This window comes from Onychomys torridus, chromosome 2 (genome assembly GCF_903995425.1).
Source record: "Onychomys torridus chromosome 2, mOncTor1.1, whole genome shotgun sequence".
NCBI classification, from domain to species: domain Eukaryota; kingdom Metazoa; phylum Chordata; class Mammalia; order Rodentia; family Cricetidae; genus Onychomys; species Onychomys torridus.
In genome coordinates, this window is record NC_050444.1 from 149,789,012 (window position 1) to 149,807,964 (window position 18,953).

Genomic DNA, 18,953 nt, shown 5'->3' on the forward strand with positions numbered 1-18,953 from the left:
TCCTGGTCTCTTTTAGATGATTTCAAGGACTATGGCGTCAACTGTGACAAGCTGGCCTCAGAAGTAGAAGACCATATCCTCCTGTCACGTGGGGCTGGGACTGCCTAGACTGTCCAGTTGTCGGTGTGGGAGCAGCTCTGGGGACAGCTCCCTGCTCCGCCCTTGAACCAGAGCTCCTAAGTGCAGCTGATATTGCCCGTCAGATCTTACCTTGCCCCTCAGTGGGTTCCCTGGGTTTATCTGGTGGCAGGTGGTGCACCAGAGACCCAGGGAGGCACTGTCAACTGCCGGAGCTCCTGCAGCTCAATGGAGCTGCAGAGTTGGGGTCTGAACCCTGAAAGCATGACTCCAGAACCTGAGGGCTTAGTTGCTGTGCCCAACGGGCCACATTATGCATGCCTCAGCTGGTCAAGTCATTGCCTGCCAGATCTGAATGAACAGTGTTCCCCTCCCTCCTCTAATAGGCTCAACTCAAGAACTGCGCTCTGTGATGCCATTAGGCGGGCACTGTGCCAGGAAACTGATACTTCTTGACTTTCAATGTTCCCACTCATCCACGTGGTGCGTGCTGGTGTTCTCATTGTATACACAGGGAACCAAGGCTGGGAGCTCCCAGATATCATAGCTGGACTGAAAGTCTACTGTCCTATGTATAAGAAAGTACATTTTTATAATAGAATATCACTATGTAGCCCTGGCTTGCCAGAACTCCCTCTCTATGTAGACCAGGCTAGCCTCAAATTGCCTGCCTCTGCCTCCAGAGTGCTGGGATTAAAGGCACACACCAGCATGCCTGGTGGATCTATATACTCATACATATAATCATATTTCCCCACTGATTTTACCTCCTGATTTTCCACTTTTTTTCCTTTTTAAAAGAATAATTTATTTAACTTTATTTTGGTGCATTGATGTCAGATTCCCTGGAACTGGAATTACAGACAGTTGTGAGCTGCCCTGTGGGTGCTGGGAATTGAACCTGGGTCCTCTGGAAGAGCAGCTCTTAACTGCTGAGCCCCCCACTTTTTCCTCTTTGTTTTGTTTTTCTGAGACAGGGTTTCTCTGTGTAGCCCTGGCTATCCTGGAACTCCCTCTGTAGACCAAGCTAGCCTCAGACTCAGAGATCTTCTGCCTCCCAAGTGCTGGGATTAAAGGCATGTGCCACCACCAATCACCTTCTCTGACTTTCATGGCCCTGTGGAGACAGCAGAGGTGACTTCCTGTAACAGGACTCTACCACAAGAGAAGATTTGCTTCTTAGGGAAAATAGTTGCTTGCCACTGAAAGGATGTTGTATTTTCTCTCGCTGCAGACAGAGGTTGAAATGTCTAAGATGAAGTGTGGAATGAAGGGGGCCAGAAGCTCCAGGGGAAAAGGATTCTCAGTGTCACATGTGATGTGTGGCTGGCTCTGCCTGGGAGGCCAGGGACCAGACTGCAGGCAGCTAACTTGCCTGATTCTGTCTCCTGCCTGCAGCCAACCCTTGGTCTACCTGGCATAGCCTCTGGTAGTTTCTGTTAGCCGTTGTTCATTGATTGTCCAGCCATACCTCAACAAATTTTGTATTTCCCAGTCTCTCAGCAAATATATTCTCACCGTTTTCTGTCAGTTCAGGAACCCAGAGCTTCGGGGTCTCAGGACGCCACCCTCATTGTCTCCAGAATGGTCAGTGGCTTCCAAGCCCAGTTTGAGGCAGAGTGGGTGGCCTGGTGGTGCCCAGTCCCACTTCTGTCCTCCTGTTTGCTCCCTCCATTGTCTGTCCCTCTTGGTAGGAGAGTAGCTAAAGCCACAGCAAGCCAAGGGGAAGATGAATACAGGACTCCTGTGCTCTGTGTCCCTCAAAAGATCTGTCCTCTGTGGAGTGACCCTCAACTAACATGGCATGGGTGAGGCATGAGTGTGACCCTCTGAATCGTCCCCAGAGTCCTCAGGACTGCTTTCCACCTGACCTTCCCCGATGACACCAGTGTGTGCAGGAGGAACTAGAGATGCTGGTGTCCCCAAGCATCCCCTCAGATCCACAGATCCACACTACGGAAGTTCGGAATGACAGTTTTAAACTCATAGTCTGGCTCCTGAATGCTTTGTGGTATATTCTCTTATTTTCACAGCCTTTTTGTTTTTGTTTTTTGTTTTTGTTTTCCGGAGCTGAGGACCGAACCCAGGGCCTTGCGCTTGCAAGGCAAGCGCTCTACCACTGAGTTAAATCCCCAACCCTCACAGTCTTACTGTACAGATGACATTAAAACAAAGATGGACGAAAGCCACAACTCCACCTCCTTCCCACAGTCCCTGAAAGTCAGCTGCCCTGCTCTGCACATGGCCCTGGTCTCTGTCTCAGCTGTGTTTTTCCCCCTGCAACAGCTTTGTCTTGCTCCCTTCACTTGGCTCAGGAGACCAAGAAAATGAGGCTGGCCTCCCCAATCCTGCCCTGCATCTCCAGAGGGGGAGGGAGAGGATCTGGGCTGCTGAGCTTGGACAGTACTAATTATAGTCCATGGCCAGGGGTGACTTCCTGCCCATGAGTGAACAGAGAATTGCTGTTAAGAAGAGACCTAGTGCCAGGCGGTGGTGGCGCACACCTGTAATCCCAGCACTTGGGAGGCAGAGGCAGGTGGATCTTTGTGAGTTCGAGACCAGCCTGGTCTACAGAGCTAATCCAGGACAGGCTCCAAAGATACAGAGAAACCCTGTCTCGGAAAAAAAAAAAAAAGAAGAGGAGGAGGAGGAGGAGGAAGAGGCCTGGCTTGCAGCCCTGGCCCCATTAGGACTTTGCCCTCTGACCTTGAGCAAGGACCTGAACCCTTTCCAAGCCTCAGCTTCCTCATCTATTTGTGGGAGAAGTAACTGGCCAGTCATTCCCAAAGTGGATCCCTGGGGTGAAAGGCTGTGTGCCTAAGAGGGAGGGAGAACTCTGAGCAGACACTGTGGGTGAGGCGGGGGTACGGCTCTGTTGGTAGAGTGCTTGTCTATAATCCTAGCACCCAAGAGAAGGAAGCAAGAGGACTAGAGAGTTCTAGGCTGTCCTTGGCTGCATCATCCTCAGCTACATAGAGAGATCTAGGCTATACTAGACTACAAAAGACCTTGTCTCAGAAGAAATTGGAGGTGGTCAGGGAGAACAGGACTGCCCACTAGATTTTGTTGTTGTTTTGTTTTGCTTCTTGGTATTTTGAGGCAGAGTCTCCATGGCCCTGGCTGTTCTGGAACTTGCAATGTCAAGCAGGCTGGCCTCAAACTCACAAAGCTCTGCCTGCCTCTGCCTCCTGAGTGCTGGGGTTAAAGGTTGAGTACAACCACACTCAGCTGCGGTGGTTTGTTTTTGTACTTCTCAGAGCCAGGAACACGTGGCTCTTGACCTTTTCCTCTGACAGTTGCTCCCAACTCTGGGGTCCTTTCAAACTAGAGGTTACCCTCATTATTCTCATGGTAGCATCCCTGAATATGGACATGTTCCAGACCCCACACTGGTTCCTCATGTGTAATGGTTCAGTGATGCTTCCTAATAGCTGTTTTTTGGTTTTGTTTGTTAGCGTTTAAACAAAAAAGGGAACCGAGGCACAAAAGTCATGTGACTCACCTGAGGTCACAAGAGAGACTCAGACAAACCAGTGTGCCTATTCCCAGAGTCCCTGATACCACAGTGCTTGCTATAATCTGGTCTCTTCTCTCTGTTCCTATCTCTGATACCTGGCTGACCCCAGTGCTCAAACCAGATGTCCATTAAGCAGAGGCCACAGAGATGACCCCTGGCCTCTGTAGCAGGCTCCCATTCCCCCATGCTCCTCCATGGATGGCAAGATGGCCCTTGACCCAGACACATATCTATCAGGAACTCAAGAGCACAGATATGAAGTACCGGAACCGTGTGCGCAGCCGCATCAGCAACCTGAAGGACCCCAGGAACCCCGGCCTGAGGCGGAATGTGCTCAGTGGGACCATTTCCCCAGGGCTCATCGCCAAGATGACAGCAGAGGTGAGGAGGATCACGGGGCCTTGGTGCAGGGTCCTGGCCAGGGCCCTCCTGCTGCCCAGCTCTGAGAGCAGTGGATGTAACTCTAAGGACATGATCTAGGTGCTCTTTCAACAGGCCCAGCCCAGCCCCCTCCAGCTCATTAAGTATTGAGGTCCATAGGAGACTCTTGTTGGACAGAAGGGTATATGACCCACTTATTTCAGACCCCTCATCTTTGAAAAATCTTTGGCACACCCTTGGGTGTGATTAGCTTCCAGAGCTACCAGGGGACTCCCCATTAGTCTTCAGATGTTGGAGAAATGAAGAGACCTAGAGAAGGCAAGAGGAAATGTGTTAAGCTTCTAAAGACTGGATGGGATTCAGGGTGTTTTGGTGGTCCAGAGCAGAGGAGCATGATGCATGCCCAGTGCATAATGTATTGAATGAGTATCTGGGGTGTGTATGTGTGTGATATTTGTATGTTGTTGTATGTGTGATGTGGTATGTGGTACATATGTGATATATAAAGTGAGTGTGGTGTGTGTGACAAATGTATGGTTAGAATGTTTAGTGTGTGAGTGTGATATAGCTTTCTGTGGTGTAGGTGGTGTGTGGAATGTTTATGTGTATGAAATGTGATACAAATATGATGTATCATTACTGCAAGTGTAACATGATATGAGTAGGTGGTATGTGATTAATATGCATGTGTGGTGTGTGGCTAGAACCACATAATGAGACCCTAACTCAAAACAAATAGCAACCGGGTTGGGGATTTAGCTCAGTGGTAGAGTGCTTGCCTAGCAAGTGCAAGGCCCTGTGTTCGATCCTCAGCTCAAATAAATAAATAAATAAATAAATAAATAGCAACCACAAAACCCAGACCTTTTAAATGGAGCATAATGGGGCCGGCAAGATAGTTCAATAGATAAAGGAGCTTGCCACCAAGCTTGAAGACCTGACATGTGAGCCTGGTCACTGTGGGGGACCTGCTGGGTGGTATAGCCCGCAGGTCATGGTTCCCACCAGCACACAGGGCTAGAGAGCATTCATAGCTCAAGCAGGCACTGGGTTAAAGCTCGGAGGAGGAGGCTATGGGACACGGTGAGCAGCAGCCAGGTCAGATGCCAGGACAGTTTGATCCAGGCCAAGGCCTGGCAGACAGGATGAGCACCATCCTGAAGGAGTGATCCCACAGTACCAATCCAGCTGTCAGCACCTGCTGCTGTCCTGCACATTCCCAGCTGACTTTGACCCAGCTAGAACTCCCAGGCTGGACCTTCCAGCCAGAATGGAGAGGAGATTCCTCCAGGACAGGCCTTTCCCAGGTCAGGTGGGACCAGGGGGCCCAACCTCTCCTCCAGCTCTATGTTCTTGACCCAGCATGGTACTTCCTCCTCAGCTCAGACTCTAGCAACCTGGCAAAGGGCAGAGCTCCCCCACCCACCCCAAAACAGACTCATTTCTCTCCAGGAGATGGCCAGTGATGAGCTGAGGGAGCTAAGGAATGCATTGACTCAGGAGGCCATCCGTGAGCACCAGATGGCCAAGACAGGCGGCACCACCACTGACCTCTTGCGATGTAGCAAGTGCAAGAAGAAGAACTGCACCTATAACCAGGTGGGCAGAGGTTAGGTGGAGTGGGGCAGGGCTACAGCAGGGGGAGCCCTCGAAGGTGTTGAGGGGACTAGGAACCAAACTCTTCAGGCCACTGGCAAGCTTGGAGATGCCACCTCGATGCCTTGTGGCTTTCTGGAAAATGTTCAGATTGTGGAATGAGCTGCGATATATCCATGGAACAGGACCAGTGTGTCCTTTCTGTCCTGAAGTGAGAGTAAGCCCCAGACCCCCAACCTGTGCCACATTGACCTCCATGCACACTGCTGGGCACAGACTTCAGGAGAGTCACAGATGCTGGAAGGAAATGTAGCAATGTGAAACCCAGGTGCCTAGGTAGGCTGATGGCAGGAAGGCTTTGAAGTCAGATCTGAATGTTTCTTCTCTTTTTATCATACTTGGTTATTAGGGCCTTGAATTTACTTTGTAGCTAAGGCTGCCCTGGAATTTCTGATCCTCTTGCCTCCTAAGTGCTGGGATTTCATGTGTACACCACCATGATGGGCTGTTAGGTCCCAAACCTTTCTGAGGGAGTCCAGTCAGCTTGTCCAGTGATGACTAAGGTTCTGTCCTTAGAGTAGCAATATTCTTGAGTTCTACCTCATATTTAGTGAATCTAGAACTCTCTTTGTTTCTCTTATCTGCTCAGCTCAGCAAGCAAAATCCATCAAGAGTAGCCAGGCATGGTGGCCCATGTCTGTGTTTCCATCACCTAGGAGCCTGAGGCAAGAGGACAGGCTTGGGGGCGGAGGCAGTAAAGCCAGCCTGGGATACATGGGGAAACCTGTCTGTAAGGGGGGGAAAATGGGTTAGAGAGATTGCTCAGTGGTTAAAGAGAGATCATTGCTCTATCTGAGGGCCAAGTTCAGATCCCATATTAGATGATCCACAAATGCTTGTAACTCCAGTTCCAGGGGATCTGATGTTCCCCTCTGGTCTCAGTGTACACCTGCATGTATGCATGCCTGCACTATGAGTGTATGTGAGCGTGCGCACCCGTATGCGCGCACGCATGCGCGCGCGTGCGCGCGCGCGCACACACACACACACACACACACACACACATCTTTTTAAAAATAGGATTGGGAAGTCGGGCCGTGGTGGCGCACGCCTGTAATCCCAGCACTCGGGAGGCAGAGGCAGGTGGATCTCTGTGAGTTCGAGTCCAGCCTGGTCTACAGAGCTAGTTCAGGACAGGCTCCAAAGCTACAGAGAAACCCTGTCTCAAAAAAACAAAAACAAAAACAAAAAAATGGGAATGTAGCTCTGTTGGTAGATCAGTGGGGTGTGGGTGGGGGCAGGCTTGAAGCAGTGGGTTTGATCCTCAGCACCACAGAGACCAGAAGTGGTGGTTCACACTAATCCCAGCACCAGAAAGGTAGAGGAGGAGGCTAGTAGATGGCTCGTTAGGTAAAGATGCTTGTTGCCAACCCTGATGACCCAGATGGTAAAAGGGAGAGAACCGACTCCTGCAAACTGTCCTCTGACCTCTGCACATGCCATGGCAAATGCAGCCACATACATACACACAAAATGAAATGTAATTTAATTTATTTTAAAGAGAGGAAGGAGGATCAGAAGTTCAGGGTTAGTTTTGGATACATAAACATGAGAGACTCTGCCACAAGGGTGGGAAGGAAATGTCAGGACCACTTTGCCCTCAGCACCCTGTGGCTATAGTAGAAATGTAGTCATCCATCTTGTTTTCTGGAAGGTTCTCTTGAAGCCGTCCAGTTCCGGAATTGGGGGACATCTGTGCAAGCTCCTGTGATCCTCTGTGCCTGCTCTAGATGGGGTTATGGGGTTACTGGCCTTCAGAAGTGAGCTGCTCACTAGCGTAGTTTATTCCCCGTGAAAGCTCACTACTGCCCTTCCTCTTTACCACGGCTGTGTAGTGACAAGCTGTGCTATGCTGTGCCCCCCTGACAGCTGGAGGCACATGCCAGCAGAGGGCTCCCTCCCCGCTGCTGATCCCAGCGGACATCACCAGGCTGGCTTTAGAGAAGCTGGGAACTCCAGGGCCTTGTGGTGGAAACCCATGTCGCTGAACCAGAGTGACTTGGAGGACTGGAAATAGGAAAACACAGCATAACCTGCCCCAGTGATCTGCAAGACCCCTTTCCTCTCTGGGTCTCAGCTACTTGCAGGATGACAGTAGAGGAGGTGATTTCCCAGGGACCTCTGGCTCAGTCGCATGTCAGATACAGTGTGTTCAGGGGGTGAGTCTGTAAGGCTTCTTGTAAGAGGTGAGGCTGGGAACAGAAGAGGAGAGACCGGTTTGGAGGGATCAACAAGAGTGCAAGTGTAATGGCCAGGCTGAGCTGAATGAGATGGCAGATGACCAGGGGAAAAGCGGTTATCCATCCATGTCAAGGAGGTTACCAAAGTCTGGTAAATGTCAGTGTCGACCTGCAGGATTTGAATCTACTTCTAAAGACAGTGGGAGCCACAGCAGGGGCGGGGGTGACCTTACGAATGATGCTTCTCTCTGTTAGGTGCAGACGCGCAGTGCTGACGAGCCCATGACCACCTTTGTCTTGTGCAATGAATGTGGGAATCGCTGGAAGGTCGGTATGCTTGTGTCTTTCTCCCTCCCTGTCATCTTCAGATGCTGCCCTACAGAAGAAATAGTATTCCTACAGACAGGAAGAGGGCCCCATGCCAGTACAGTGCCTGGGAAGGGGGTGTTAGTTTGGAAGGGCAGCAGCTGGGAAGGGTGGCAGCTCACTGTTTATTACAGTGTGGGCAAGGCCATCTGTTGAACATGGATGGGCTTGGCTTCCGGGGGACCACAGAGGGGAGGGAAAAAACAGCGTTTAGACCAGGCCTCTGCAAAGCGCTTTCACTGAAGCTATTGCCTCTGAACCTGGCCACACATGGATAAGACAGGGAAGCTGAGCCCTGTCACAGTAGAGTAGCCCTGAGGTGTCCCAAGTGTCCTGTCCTTCTTAGGAAGCTCTGGAAAAGCCTTCCACTGTGACCTAGTGGCCTGGCTTCTACTACTCAGTGCTGTGACCTAGTGGCCTGGCTCCTGCAGGGGCAATGGTCTGGATTTCAGCCATGATCTCCCAGCAGAATCCTCCCAAATACTGCTTGCTGGGGTTATAGCTTAAGACTAGAGCATGTTCTGATGTGAATGAGGTCCTGGGCTTGATTTCCAGTGAAACACACACACACACACACACACACACACACACACACACACACACACACTTATACAAATGTAATTTTAAGAAAAAAATGGAAAAGACACTGGGTGGAATGGATTTAAACATTTTACCATGGCAGATCCATGTTCCGTAATGGTGGCTACTATGAGGAAAGGACATTCTGTTTGCTCCTTTGTGCCTGTTGGAAAGGCAGGATCCAAGGGAGGTTGCAGCTTGTCTTCTGACAGTATTTTTAGTTAATGTCCACTGCCATGAGGGACAGCTAAAGTCCAGCCAAGTGCTATTTTTGTTGTTGTTTTGAGACAGGGTCTCTCTATGTAGCCCTGGCTGTTCTGGGACTCCTTACACAGGCCAGGCTGGTCTTGAACTCACAGAGATCCACCTGCCTTTGCCTCCTAAGTGCTGGGATTAAAGGCGTGAGCCACCACCATACCATGCCTGGCTGTCCCCACCTTCTTGTCTCTGCGACTCGAAGAGAGCTCTTACGCTGTTGCCTTTTGGTTTTATAGTTCTGCTGACCGCGAACCCCCACCAGGAGAGCCGTGGACAAGGCGAGGAAGATCGGGCAGCCAAAACAGACCATGTGACCTGGAGCAACAATAAAAGTTCAAATGAAGGAAAATGCTGAGCCCTGGATGAGGCTAGGGATTAGAGGAGGTGTGTGTGTGTGTGGGGGGGGGTGTTCTTTTCCCAGTTACTAATCAGTCATGAAAAATGATGGTGATGCTCACCCCAGCACCCACACAGAGTGTCAGAATCAAATCAGAGGAGTCTTATCTTTGACATGACAGTGGCCTGGCACATCTTTAGTTCCTCCTCCTCCCCTACTGAAAAATAGCCACTGGAGGTACAACTCAAGGGTAGGCCCTGGGCTCCACCCAGCATGAAGTCGATCCACCCCCTTACAGAGTGGAGAGGGAAGGAGAGAAGAAAGGACAAAAGCCTGGCATGGTGCTGTTTGCTTGTGATTCCTACTCCTCTGGAGGCTGAAGATGATCAGCTGAGTCTGGGAGTTCAAAGCTAGCCTAGGAAACAGTGAAACCCTGTCTCTTATTTTCTTTATTTCCTTTCCATTTTATTATTTTATTGTACTTTGAGATAGGGTCTCACGCAACCCAGGATAGATTCAAACTGTGTGTAGTTGAGGATGTGTTGAACTTCTGGTCAGCTTGCCTCAACTTTCAAGACTTGGGATTCTAGGCCTGTGCCATGGTGCCCAGTGTATGCTGGACATTGAATCCAGGGCTTCATGCCTGCTAGGCAAGCACTCTACCAACATAGCTACACCCCCAGCTCAAAACTCTATCTTTAAACAAAACAGAAAACATACAGGCTGGAGAGATGGATTGGTGGTGAAGGACACCTATTGCTCTTACAGAAGACCCAGGTTCAGTTACCAGCACCCACATAGTGTCTCCCAACCGTCCAAAACTCCAGAGGATCTGATGCCCTCTTCTGGTCTCTGAGAGCACCAGGCATACGTGTGGTACACGTACATTCATGCAGGCAAAACACTCAGAGATATAAAATAAGTAAATCTAAAAAAAAAAAAAAAAAATTAGAAGAAAAAACACCACCCATGTGTGGTGGTGCATACATGGAATCCCAGTGCTTAGGAGGTAGAGGTAGGAAAGCCATAAGTTCAAGACCAATTTGATCTACACAGTTGCGTCTCAGAAGGGTGACTGTGTGGTTTGGCTTCTTCCCAAATGCTGCTATGTCCAGAAAGGCCTCTGAGGACTCTGGATCGTTCTAGGTAGGAGTAGATCTAGCATGCAGGTAGGGTTACAGCAGTGCACATGACTTCTAGCCCCCTTGAGGGTCCTGAACCCCAGAGCCTGCCGAGACCAAGGGTGTTCCTCACAGCTCTCAGTAGTCTGAGCTTCCAGAAGTGTATGGAACATAGGAGCTTTGTTGTCCCATGTTGACATCAGCTTGCTCATGATGCTGAGGAGAACTTTAGGCAAAGCTATAAACTTCTGGAACAGCCTTTGACGCAGTGTGGTGAGCTCTGGTAGTTCTGTCACTGACTGTCTAGCAGCCCCAGACTGTCTCCTAGACTGTGCGTCCTACCATAGCCGAAGCACAGAAGGCCATGACTCCTAGGAATTTGAATGTGTCACCCCTCTGCATCAATGTCTTGAGTACAACCGTGGGCAGAACTCCTGCCTCCTAGGGTGACTGTAGGGGCTACAGAGTTTCCATCTGTCCTAGTCACCCATGGGGTCACACTGCTGGATAGTGATAGTGGAGGAGCTGGAGTCTTCTGGGCATCACCCCTACAGAATGGATGGTCAGCTTCCTTCCACGGTCATGGACCTCCACTAGAAGATGGAGCCTGTAAATAGACTGGATAGGGGAATCTGCCACAGGGAGCTGGCAGGATGGCCCAGTAGGGGAAAATCACTTTCTGCCAAGCTGATAACCCAAGTCTAATCCTCAGGATCCACATAGAGAGTGGACTCCCACAGGTCGTCCTATGATCTCCACATGCATGCCGTTGGACGGGCACCTCCCCTAAACACATCCATCCAAATAATAAATGAAGAAAGAGCCATGGCTTTTACACAGTCAGAGTTGCCTGTGGAAAGACTGACTCTGCCGAGGGCTTCACACTCCAAGCTCCTAAAGACAGAGAGGACAGACATCTGGATCTGCTTCCTGTCGCCGTGTACCATGCTGGGAGATCCAGAGCCCTACCTTCCTGCTGGTCTCCACCTGGCAGGGAAACAGACTTCCACACTGGGTGGTGATGTGTGCCACTGAGGCACAGATGTCACCCCAGATGTGCAGAGGGATGGCACTTAGGAATCTAGGTGTCCCTTAAAGTTTACACTGGGAGTTGCCCCTGGGGTCATGTTGAGATACAGCATCTGACTCAGTGGGCCTTGGGTGAGGTTGAGAGTTTTTAGTTTTAGCAAGTTCCCAGGCGCTGCCAAGTAGGGAGGGCTCCGATGCCTCAATTTCCCTCTGCATGATTTAATTCTCCATTGCTTCTCACCTTCTGGCTAAGGGCAAATGTATCTAATCCTCCATCCAAATGTTTGTAAACCGAAGGAAGAGCACAGCAGTGCCCATTATCAATCTAATAATGTTAATTAGATGTTTATTAATTTCATAAAATGTATTTATGTTGCTTTAGCATGTTTTTTAAATTTTACATTCCCCCACTTTTACATACTGAACTAAAGTATATTTTTAAAAAGTAGAGAAAGCTTTATCCATCCTTTATAAAACAAAAATTCCAGCCTTAGAATTAAGCAGTGAATGTTCAGTATTATAAAGCTGTTTATAACAGGAGTTACAGTGGTAACGTTTTACCCTTGATGTCACAGATGGGGCTGGAGAGATGGCTCAGTGGTTAGGAGCACTAGCTGCTCTTCCAGAGGACCTGGGTTCAAATACCAGCACCACATGGCAGCTCACAACTGTGTATAACTCCAGTTCCAGGGGATCTGACACCCTCACACAGACATACATGCAGGCAAAATGCCACTGCACATAAAAAAAAAATGAATAAATTTAAAAAAGAAAATGTCACAGATAATTTTACATTCATTCACTCATTCATAGTGTGTGTGTGTGTGTGTGTGATGTGTGTACTCGACATACATATATTGTGTGTATGGAAGACAACTTGTGAGAACTGGCTCTTGGTTCTCTCCTTCCATCACATGGGTCTTGGGGTCCTAACTTAGGTCCTCACCCTTGGTGCTGAGCATCTTATCTCTTATCGCCTGAGCCTTCACCCCAGCCGTGAGTATTTTAAAAGACATCCTGAGAGACTTTCAATACCAGAAGCTAATTACCTCTTAACGTTCTCTGGGTCCTCAGGATTGAGAGCATGGGGAAAACCAACCTGAGTCTTCTTTGTCAGTGACCTCGCTGTTTACAAAGGCAATGAGTCAGGTTGAACCGTGAGGGAACAAGCCGGTGCAGGACCACATGTCTCCTTCACAAAAGGACACAGAAAAGATTGAATGGGCTGTAGGTCTTACAATATCCTTCCAGTGTGTTTTCCTGTCCCCACCCAGGATCCATCTGATTCATGCGGTTTCAGTGGCAAGATCACAGGTGTGACTGCATTCAAGTCCCTGTGCTGCCACCCCACAACCCCCACCCCACCCCACCCCGTTTAAAAGCGTCCATTTCCCCCCATGCTCTTGGTGGGGCTTAGAGGGCCTTGCCTCACCTTCGCACTTGGTTCCACAGCCACACTGGCTTCTCAGATTTGTACTGTTGGGATGCCTCACCAAGCCTTAGGCAAATTAACATTAACATCTACCTCTCAGGTAGGCTTTCTGGAGGAGGCAAGATTGTTTCCCTGAAGGAGGAAAAGGACAAGGATTGGATGAGGTGAAGCAGAAAGAAGACATGTTTGGGGAGTTTGGGAAAAAGATCTCACCAAGTTATTTCAGCAAAGAGATGGAAAATAATAGCCCATTAAATAGCCTACAACTAATTTTGACATTATGTGTACAGTGTTCTGCCTGCATGTCAGAAGACAGCACCAAATCTCATTACAGATGGTTGGTTGATGCGGGTGTGGGAATTGAACTCAGGACCTCTAGAAGAGCAGTCAGTGCTCTTAACCTCTGAGCCATCTCTCTAGCCCCCTCAACTGGGCATATTATTGCACACCTGTAATCCCAGCTAATTGGGAATCTCAGGAGCTCAAGGTCATAGTTAATTTTGTATGAATTAGAAGCCCACCAGGGTCCCTGTTTCCCATTCTCTCTCTGTGTCTCTCACCCAGACAATCAATAAAAATAAAGAGTTTGATACCATATTTTAGATATCCGTAACACTCCTGACCCCTGCCAGTGTTGGGGATCAGGCAACCAAAGGGTCTCATGCATATAAAGCATGAGTGTTTGCCTGCATGCATGGCAGTGCACCAGATGCATGCCTCGTGCCCACACAAGCCAGGAGAGGGTATGGGGTAACTCTGGAACACAATGTGGGTCCTGGTAATCGAACCCCGGGCCTCTTTGAAAGCAGCAAGTGCTCTTAACCACTGAGCCATCTCTCCAGTGCTTACCCCACACACCCAGAAGTCTTAGTCATGTCATTGAGGCTACCCGGGGTTCAGTCTCCTTTTGTCAGTCTTCCATTCTCTTCAAGACTGTCACCCAAGGCCTCTCAGCTATAGCGAAGTCCCTCCCTCCGTCGTGAAGCCCTTCCCTCCATCACTGCCACCGTCAACATGGCTTCTCAAGATTCTCTTTCTGGGACTGATGGAAGCCCTTCGACCGGGCTCCCAGTGCAGTGCTCTCCCTTGTAACCGTGTGTCGCAACATGGGTGTGTGGGTTCACACCGGTCCGTGGAATGGAGACTCAGAGGCATCTTAAGAATGAATCTAGCCTTTCATGGCTGCAGTGGGGTCCAGCCTCAAGGCCTGAAGCATCTTCCCTTTGCTCAGGGCAATTTTATTTACTCTCTAGTTACAGTTAGCCAGTTAATTTCCATACCTTCAAAGCAACTTAAAAGGAGCTCCCAGAGACCAAATGCCAAGTGCAAATCACTTGATTTATCAGGTACCACGGTTTTCCCCAGGTTTCCTGGACCAAGTTTTGCATAGGCCTTTGATCCTTGGGGGACTCCTTGATCCTTGACTCTCAGACAAGATTCACATAGGGCCATAAAAGAAACAAAAGGTGTGATTAAACAAAGGAAGGATTAGGGCCAGGAGCTCAGCAGGAATGTCCTACATTTCCTATTCCACTTTTGCCCACTCGCCCAGAGTGGCCTCCTCAGGCATCCTCAGCCCATTTCCATCAGCCCACAAATAAAGCTCAAATGCCTTATCCAGCTTGCATAGCATCCACCCCCCATCTGCTAACTGCCTGTGTTTTGAGGAACCTGGAGGCTTTTTTTGGGAATGGTTTAGGGGACCATCCCGACACCCTGTCTTTTTCCACTTCTTCTTCTCCTTCTTCTTCTTCTTTTGTTTGTTTGTTTTTTTCGAGACAGGGTTTCTCTGTGTAGCTTTGGAGCCTGTCCTGGAACTCACCCCGTAGACCAGGCTGGCCTCGAACTCACAGAGATCCGCCTGGCTCTGCCTCCTGAGCGCAGGAATTAAAAGTTGAGCCACCACCGCCCGGCTTCCCTCTGGTCTTAAGGGCTCATCTTCCACCCCTGTTCTCTTGCTGCTCCAGCCTGAGTGGGCTGTTTGCCTTATTCGTTACCACGTGGCCCTTCCCACCTGTGGCTAGCTGTTCGGCTTCCTCCGACCCAGGCTGGTGCAAATTGCACCCATTCCTCAGACTCACCTCAGACAGACAGAGGACATCACAATTTCCACCCCAGGCAACAGTACCAGGGTTCTAGATCAGTTTGTTGCTGCAGGCCATGATTTTTAAAATACTTCTTTGCCTCACAGTGCCAATAGCGTCTGTCAGTCATGGGATATTTCCCAAGTGGGTATCTGGGGCACACTACGTAACTCTTCATGCTTCCAGCTTTCCACTTGCAAAACAGTGGCAATACTTGCCTGAAGTTAGTAACGTGCAAAAAGCTTAAATCCTGCTTCACACACACTGTTTAGTAGCAACAGCTAGACCTTTCACTAAGAGCACCTGACATTGACTTTCTCAACGGACCCTCTGGCCAAGAACTGGTCAGTATTGTTTTGTTGCAGAGCTAATTTGAATCTAGGACTTTAAGCATGCTAGGCAAGCACTCTACCACTGAACTATATTGTCATATGCGAATATGTCTGTCTAGCAGGTTTTTTGGTTGTATGCAAGAATGTGTTCTTGTGTGTGCACAGGTGCATGCAAGTGTGTGTCTACACCTGTGGAGGCTGGAGGTCAATGTCAAGATTTTTTTTGTATATCTTTCTTCACCTTTTTTTGACAAGGTCTCTTCATTGAACCTGGAGCTCACCAATCAGTAAGCCCCAGGGACCCTCCTGTCTCTACCTCCCCAGAGCTGGAATTACAGGATGCCACCATACCCAGCTTTTACATGAGTGCTGGGGATCAAACTCAGGTCCTCAGGCTAGTACAGCAATCACCATATTGACTGAGCCATCTTCTCAGTCTTGGTTTTTTCGAGACAGGGTTTCTCTATGTAGCTCTGGCTGTCCTGGACCTTGCTCTGCAGAGCAGGCTGGCCTCGAACTCAGGGATCTGCCTGCCTCTGCCTCTTGAGTGTTGGGATTAAAAGTGTGTGCTGCCACCACCCACCAAGTTTTTTATCCATCTCTTAAAAGCTGAAGCTGTGGCTCAGTGGTAGAGAGCTTGTCTAGCAGTCTAACATATGAGAGCTCCCCATCCCCCCATCCTGGCAACCACTAGAACACTGTTTGTATTATTAGACTCTTTATAAGCCCAGGAGCCCAAAGTTCAGGGAGTAATTTGTTCTTGGGAGACAGAGCTTGAATTTAGGCCCAGATCCCTGGTTACCTTCTGAGTCACTTCATATGGCTTTGCCACACAGAACATCTAACTCCCTCCTGTCTGGGACAATTGTAACACAAAATCTAATAGATCTTCTACTAAAAAAATCCCAGAGCCAGATAAATGCTGAAAGATCAGAGAGAGAAAGGAACAAGCCACAGTTACATCTTACTCCATGAATCCTCTGGCTTAATGTCTCTGAGTCCTCAGCCAAAAGGGGTCCAGCAGAGAAGGGGTTTCAGCCAAAAGGGCTCCAGCCAAAAAGGGCTTTAGTTCCTGTCTCCTTGCGCCTTATATACCTTTCTCCACCCAGCCATCACTTCCTGGGATTAAAGGCGTGTGATTCCCAAGTACTGGGAGTAAAGCTGTGTGCCACCACTCCCTGGCTCTGTTTTCTCTCCTAGACTGAATCAATCTCATGTAATCCAGGGTGGCTTTGAACTCACAGAGATCCATTTGGATCTCTGCCTCCCGAGTGCTAGGATTAAAGGCATGTGCCACCACTGCCTGGCATCCATGTTTAATCTAGTGGCTTGTAATGTTCCCTGATCTTCAGGCAAATTTTATTAGGGTACAACAAAATATCACCACAGACAATGGCCACCATGTGCCAAGGCCCCCTTCTGTGTCATTCTCACACTTAATCCTCACAGCAGCCCTGCAGCCATTTAGGGGGTGGTGTCCAGTTCCTAGTTTAGGATCTAGTACAGAAAGGGAATAGTAATCTGGGTCCAGTTGGTGTCCTTAAACAGCCTGGACAATACCAAATAAGTTTGTTGTGCATTTTTAAAGCCATGCCCTACATTTTTGGGAAAATGCTCTCTTTGGGAAAAACTAGCAGAAGCATTATGAGACCAAGCACCCCAGTCCTCTGGCCCCCCGCCCCCCCCCCATCGGCTCTTCTCACCCAGGCCAGCCCCGGGGCCTTCACGTGGGACTGACTACCAGCTTCACTGCTCCGCGGCCAAAGGCAGAGACAGACAGGCACGCAAGGGGACACGAGACACTGCCCTCCCCATGACGCTCTTTCCTCGGTCCTGAGGAACCCGAGCCATGCTGGAACAGAGCTGTCCTTTCACGCCTCTGTGCTCCTACAGTCTCCATCTCTGACATGCCCACAATCTGCAAGACTGCTGGGATGGCACCTCCATTGCAAAGCCGCCCTCCTTCCCAGAGAGAAGCGGGTGTGTGGGTGGGTGGCGGGCGGGGACAGGACAGGTCCAGGGAGACCCAGGCCATTTCCTTTGAAAAAGAAAATTGGGAAAATGGAATTACAAACATGGAGCCATGTTTTGTAATGTTTAACAGATTAATGCTTCTGATAAAATCGGCAATTAGACTGCTTATAGGTAACCATAAGATTTATTAAAATATGGGGCTGGAGAGCTGGTTCAGAGATTAAAGGTGCTTTTCTCTTAGAGAATTGGAGTTTGATTTCCAGTACTGACATTGGATGGCTCACAATGGCCTATAATTCCAGCTCCAGGGGAGCCAGCTCCTGGCTTTCTTGGGGCACACATGCATGCAAGCATACACACACACACACACACACAGTGGTGAGGTAATAAAATGAATCTTTAGAAAAATGTTTATTAAAAATAACCATTTACCTGCTGGGCAGTGGCAGCACACACCTTTAATCCCAGCACTCAGGAGGCAGAGGCAGGTGGATCTCTGTGAGTTTGAGGCCAGCCTGGGCTACAGAGCTACACAGAGAAACCCTATCTCAAAACAAACAAACTAACGAACAAAAAACATTTACAGAGCCCCACAGGAACACTGATCCTGTAACAAATGTATATTTTAAAGACCTGCAAGGAAGGTCCTCATTTCCCAGGGTTAAGCTGTACTGAAATCTCCACACACACTAGGTGCTCATCATTTGATGAATGATGGGGATAGACAAGACTTTCCAATTCCCTCTAGAAAACCCAAAACAGTATTTCTGAACAACACTGAACAATAGGGCGGGAAGCCGCCTCCTGCTCCAGTGACAGCCAGCGCCTCTGCCCCCCCTCAACCCTTGATGTTAAGCAGCAGGCTGCAACAGGAAGCCCCTCAGCCACTGTCTTTCCTGTCCCAGTCCCGTCCCCCGTGATCCCCCCCCCCTGTGCTTCTCTTCCTCTTCCTCTTCATACCTTCCCTCCACTCCCAGGTGGATGAAGAAAAAGCACTTACTCCAGCAAACGGACAAGCTGGGCACACAGAGACACAGAGCCACCCTGGCCCCGGGGCGGGCGCAGTCCTCAAGATAAAAGGATAGCAGGAGGGACAAAAGAGGGCTTAAAGCTTGACAGCCACAGGACAAAGGGCCTGAGTGTACAAAGCAATCTGCCAGAAGAGACTTGAAAAGGGAGTGGGCCGGGGCCAGCTTCTAGAACACCTAGAGGCTTGCTGTTAAGCAGCTCAACTCTACAGCAGTCATCCTTGTTTCTAGGAGTTTGGTGATTGACCCCTGACTCAGGTTTCTCTGAGTGAGGCCTCAACTTTCTGAGTTGCTGGCAATCCCATATACTAGGCTCTACATACCATGAACTTGAACCTGCCTACTGGCCCGACTTCTAGTTCCTACTGTGTGTCCAGCAGAAGCAAGAGTGTGAGGGTAAGGTCACCCCAGAGTTGCTATGATTGCCCAGACTTTCGGGTCATTGAATATACCCATGGACCTTTCTGGAAGTTTCTCCTGCTACCAAAGGCAGGATCCATCAGATACTTCTGTGCAGGAGTGCTTTAAATCCCTTCTCAACTTCCTTAGCTGTGCAATTCCAACTGCACAGAAAAGGAAATGGGGCTGGAGAGGTAGCTCA

The 18,953-nt window shown here is 49.4% G+C and overlaps 1 protein-coding gene across 1 annotated transcript in view; it reads left to right on the plus strand.

Moving 5' to 3' along the window:
* Tcea3 (transcription elongation factor A3) overlaps positions 1–9,344 on the plus strand; it is a 30,369-nt gene extending 21,025 nt beyond the window's left edge. Inside the window, exons 7-11 of the mRNA XM_036179275.1 lie at positions 17–73; positions 3,822–3,976; positions 5,429–5,575; positions 8,068–8,139; positions 9,252–9,344. Coding sequence (XP_036035168.1) covers positions 17–73; positions 3,822–3,976; positions 5,429–5,575; positions 8,068–8,139; positions 9,252–9,260 — 440 coding nt within the window. The 3' untranslated portion in view covers positions 9,261–9,344. The remainder of the gene's footprint in view (positions 1–16; positions 74–3,821; positions 3,977–5,428; positions 5,576–8,067; positions 8,140–9,251) is intronic.
* The last annotated feature ends 9,609 nt before the right edge of the window (positions 9,345–18,953 follow it).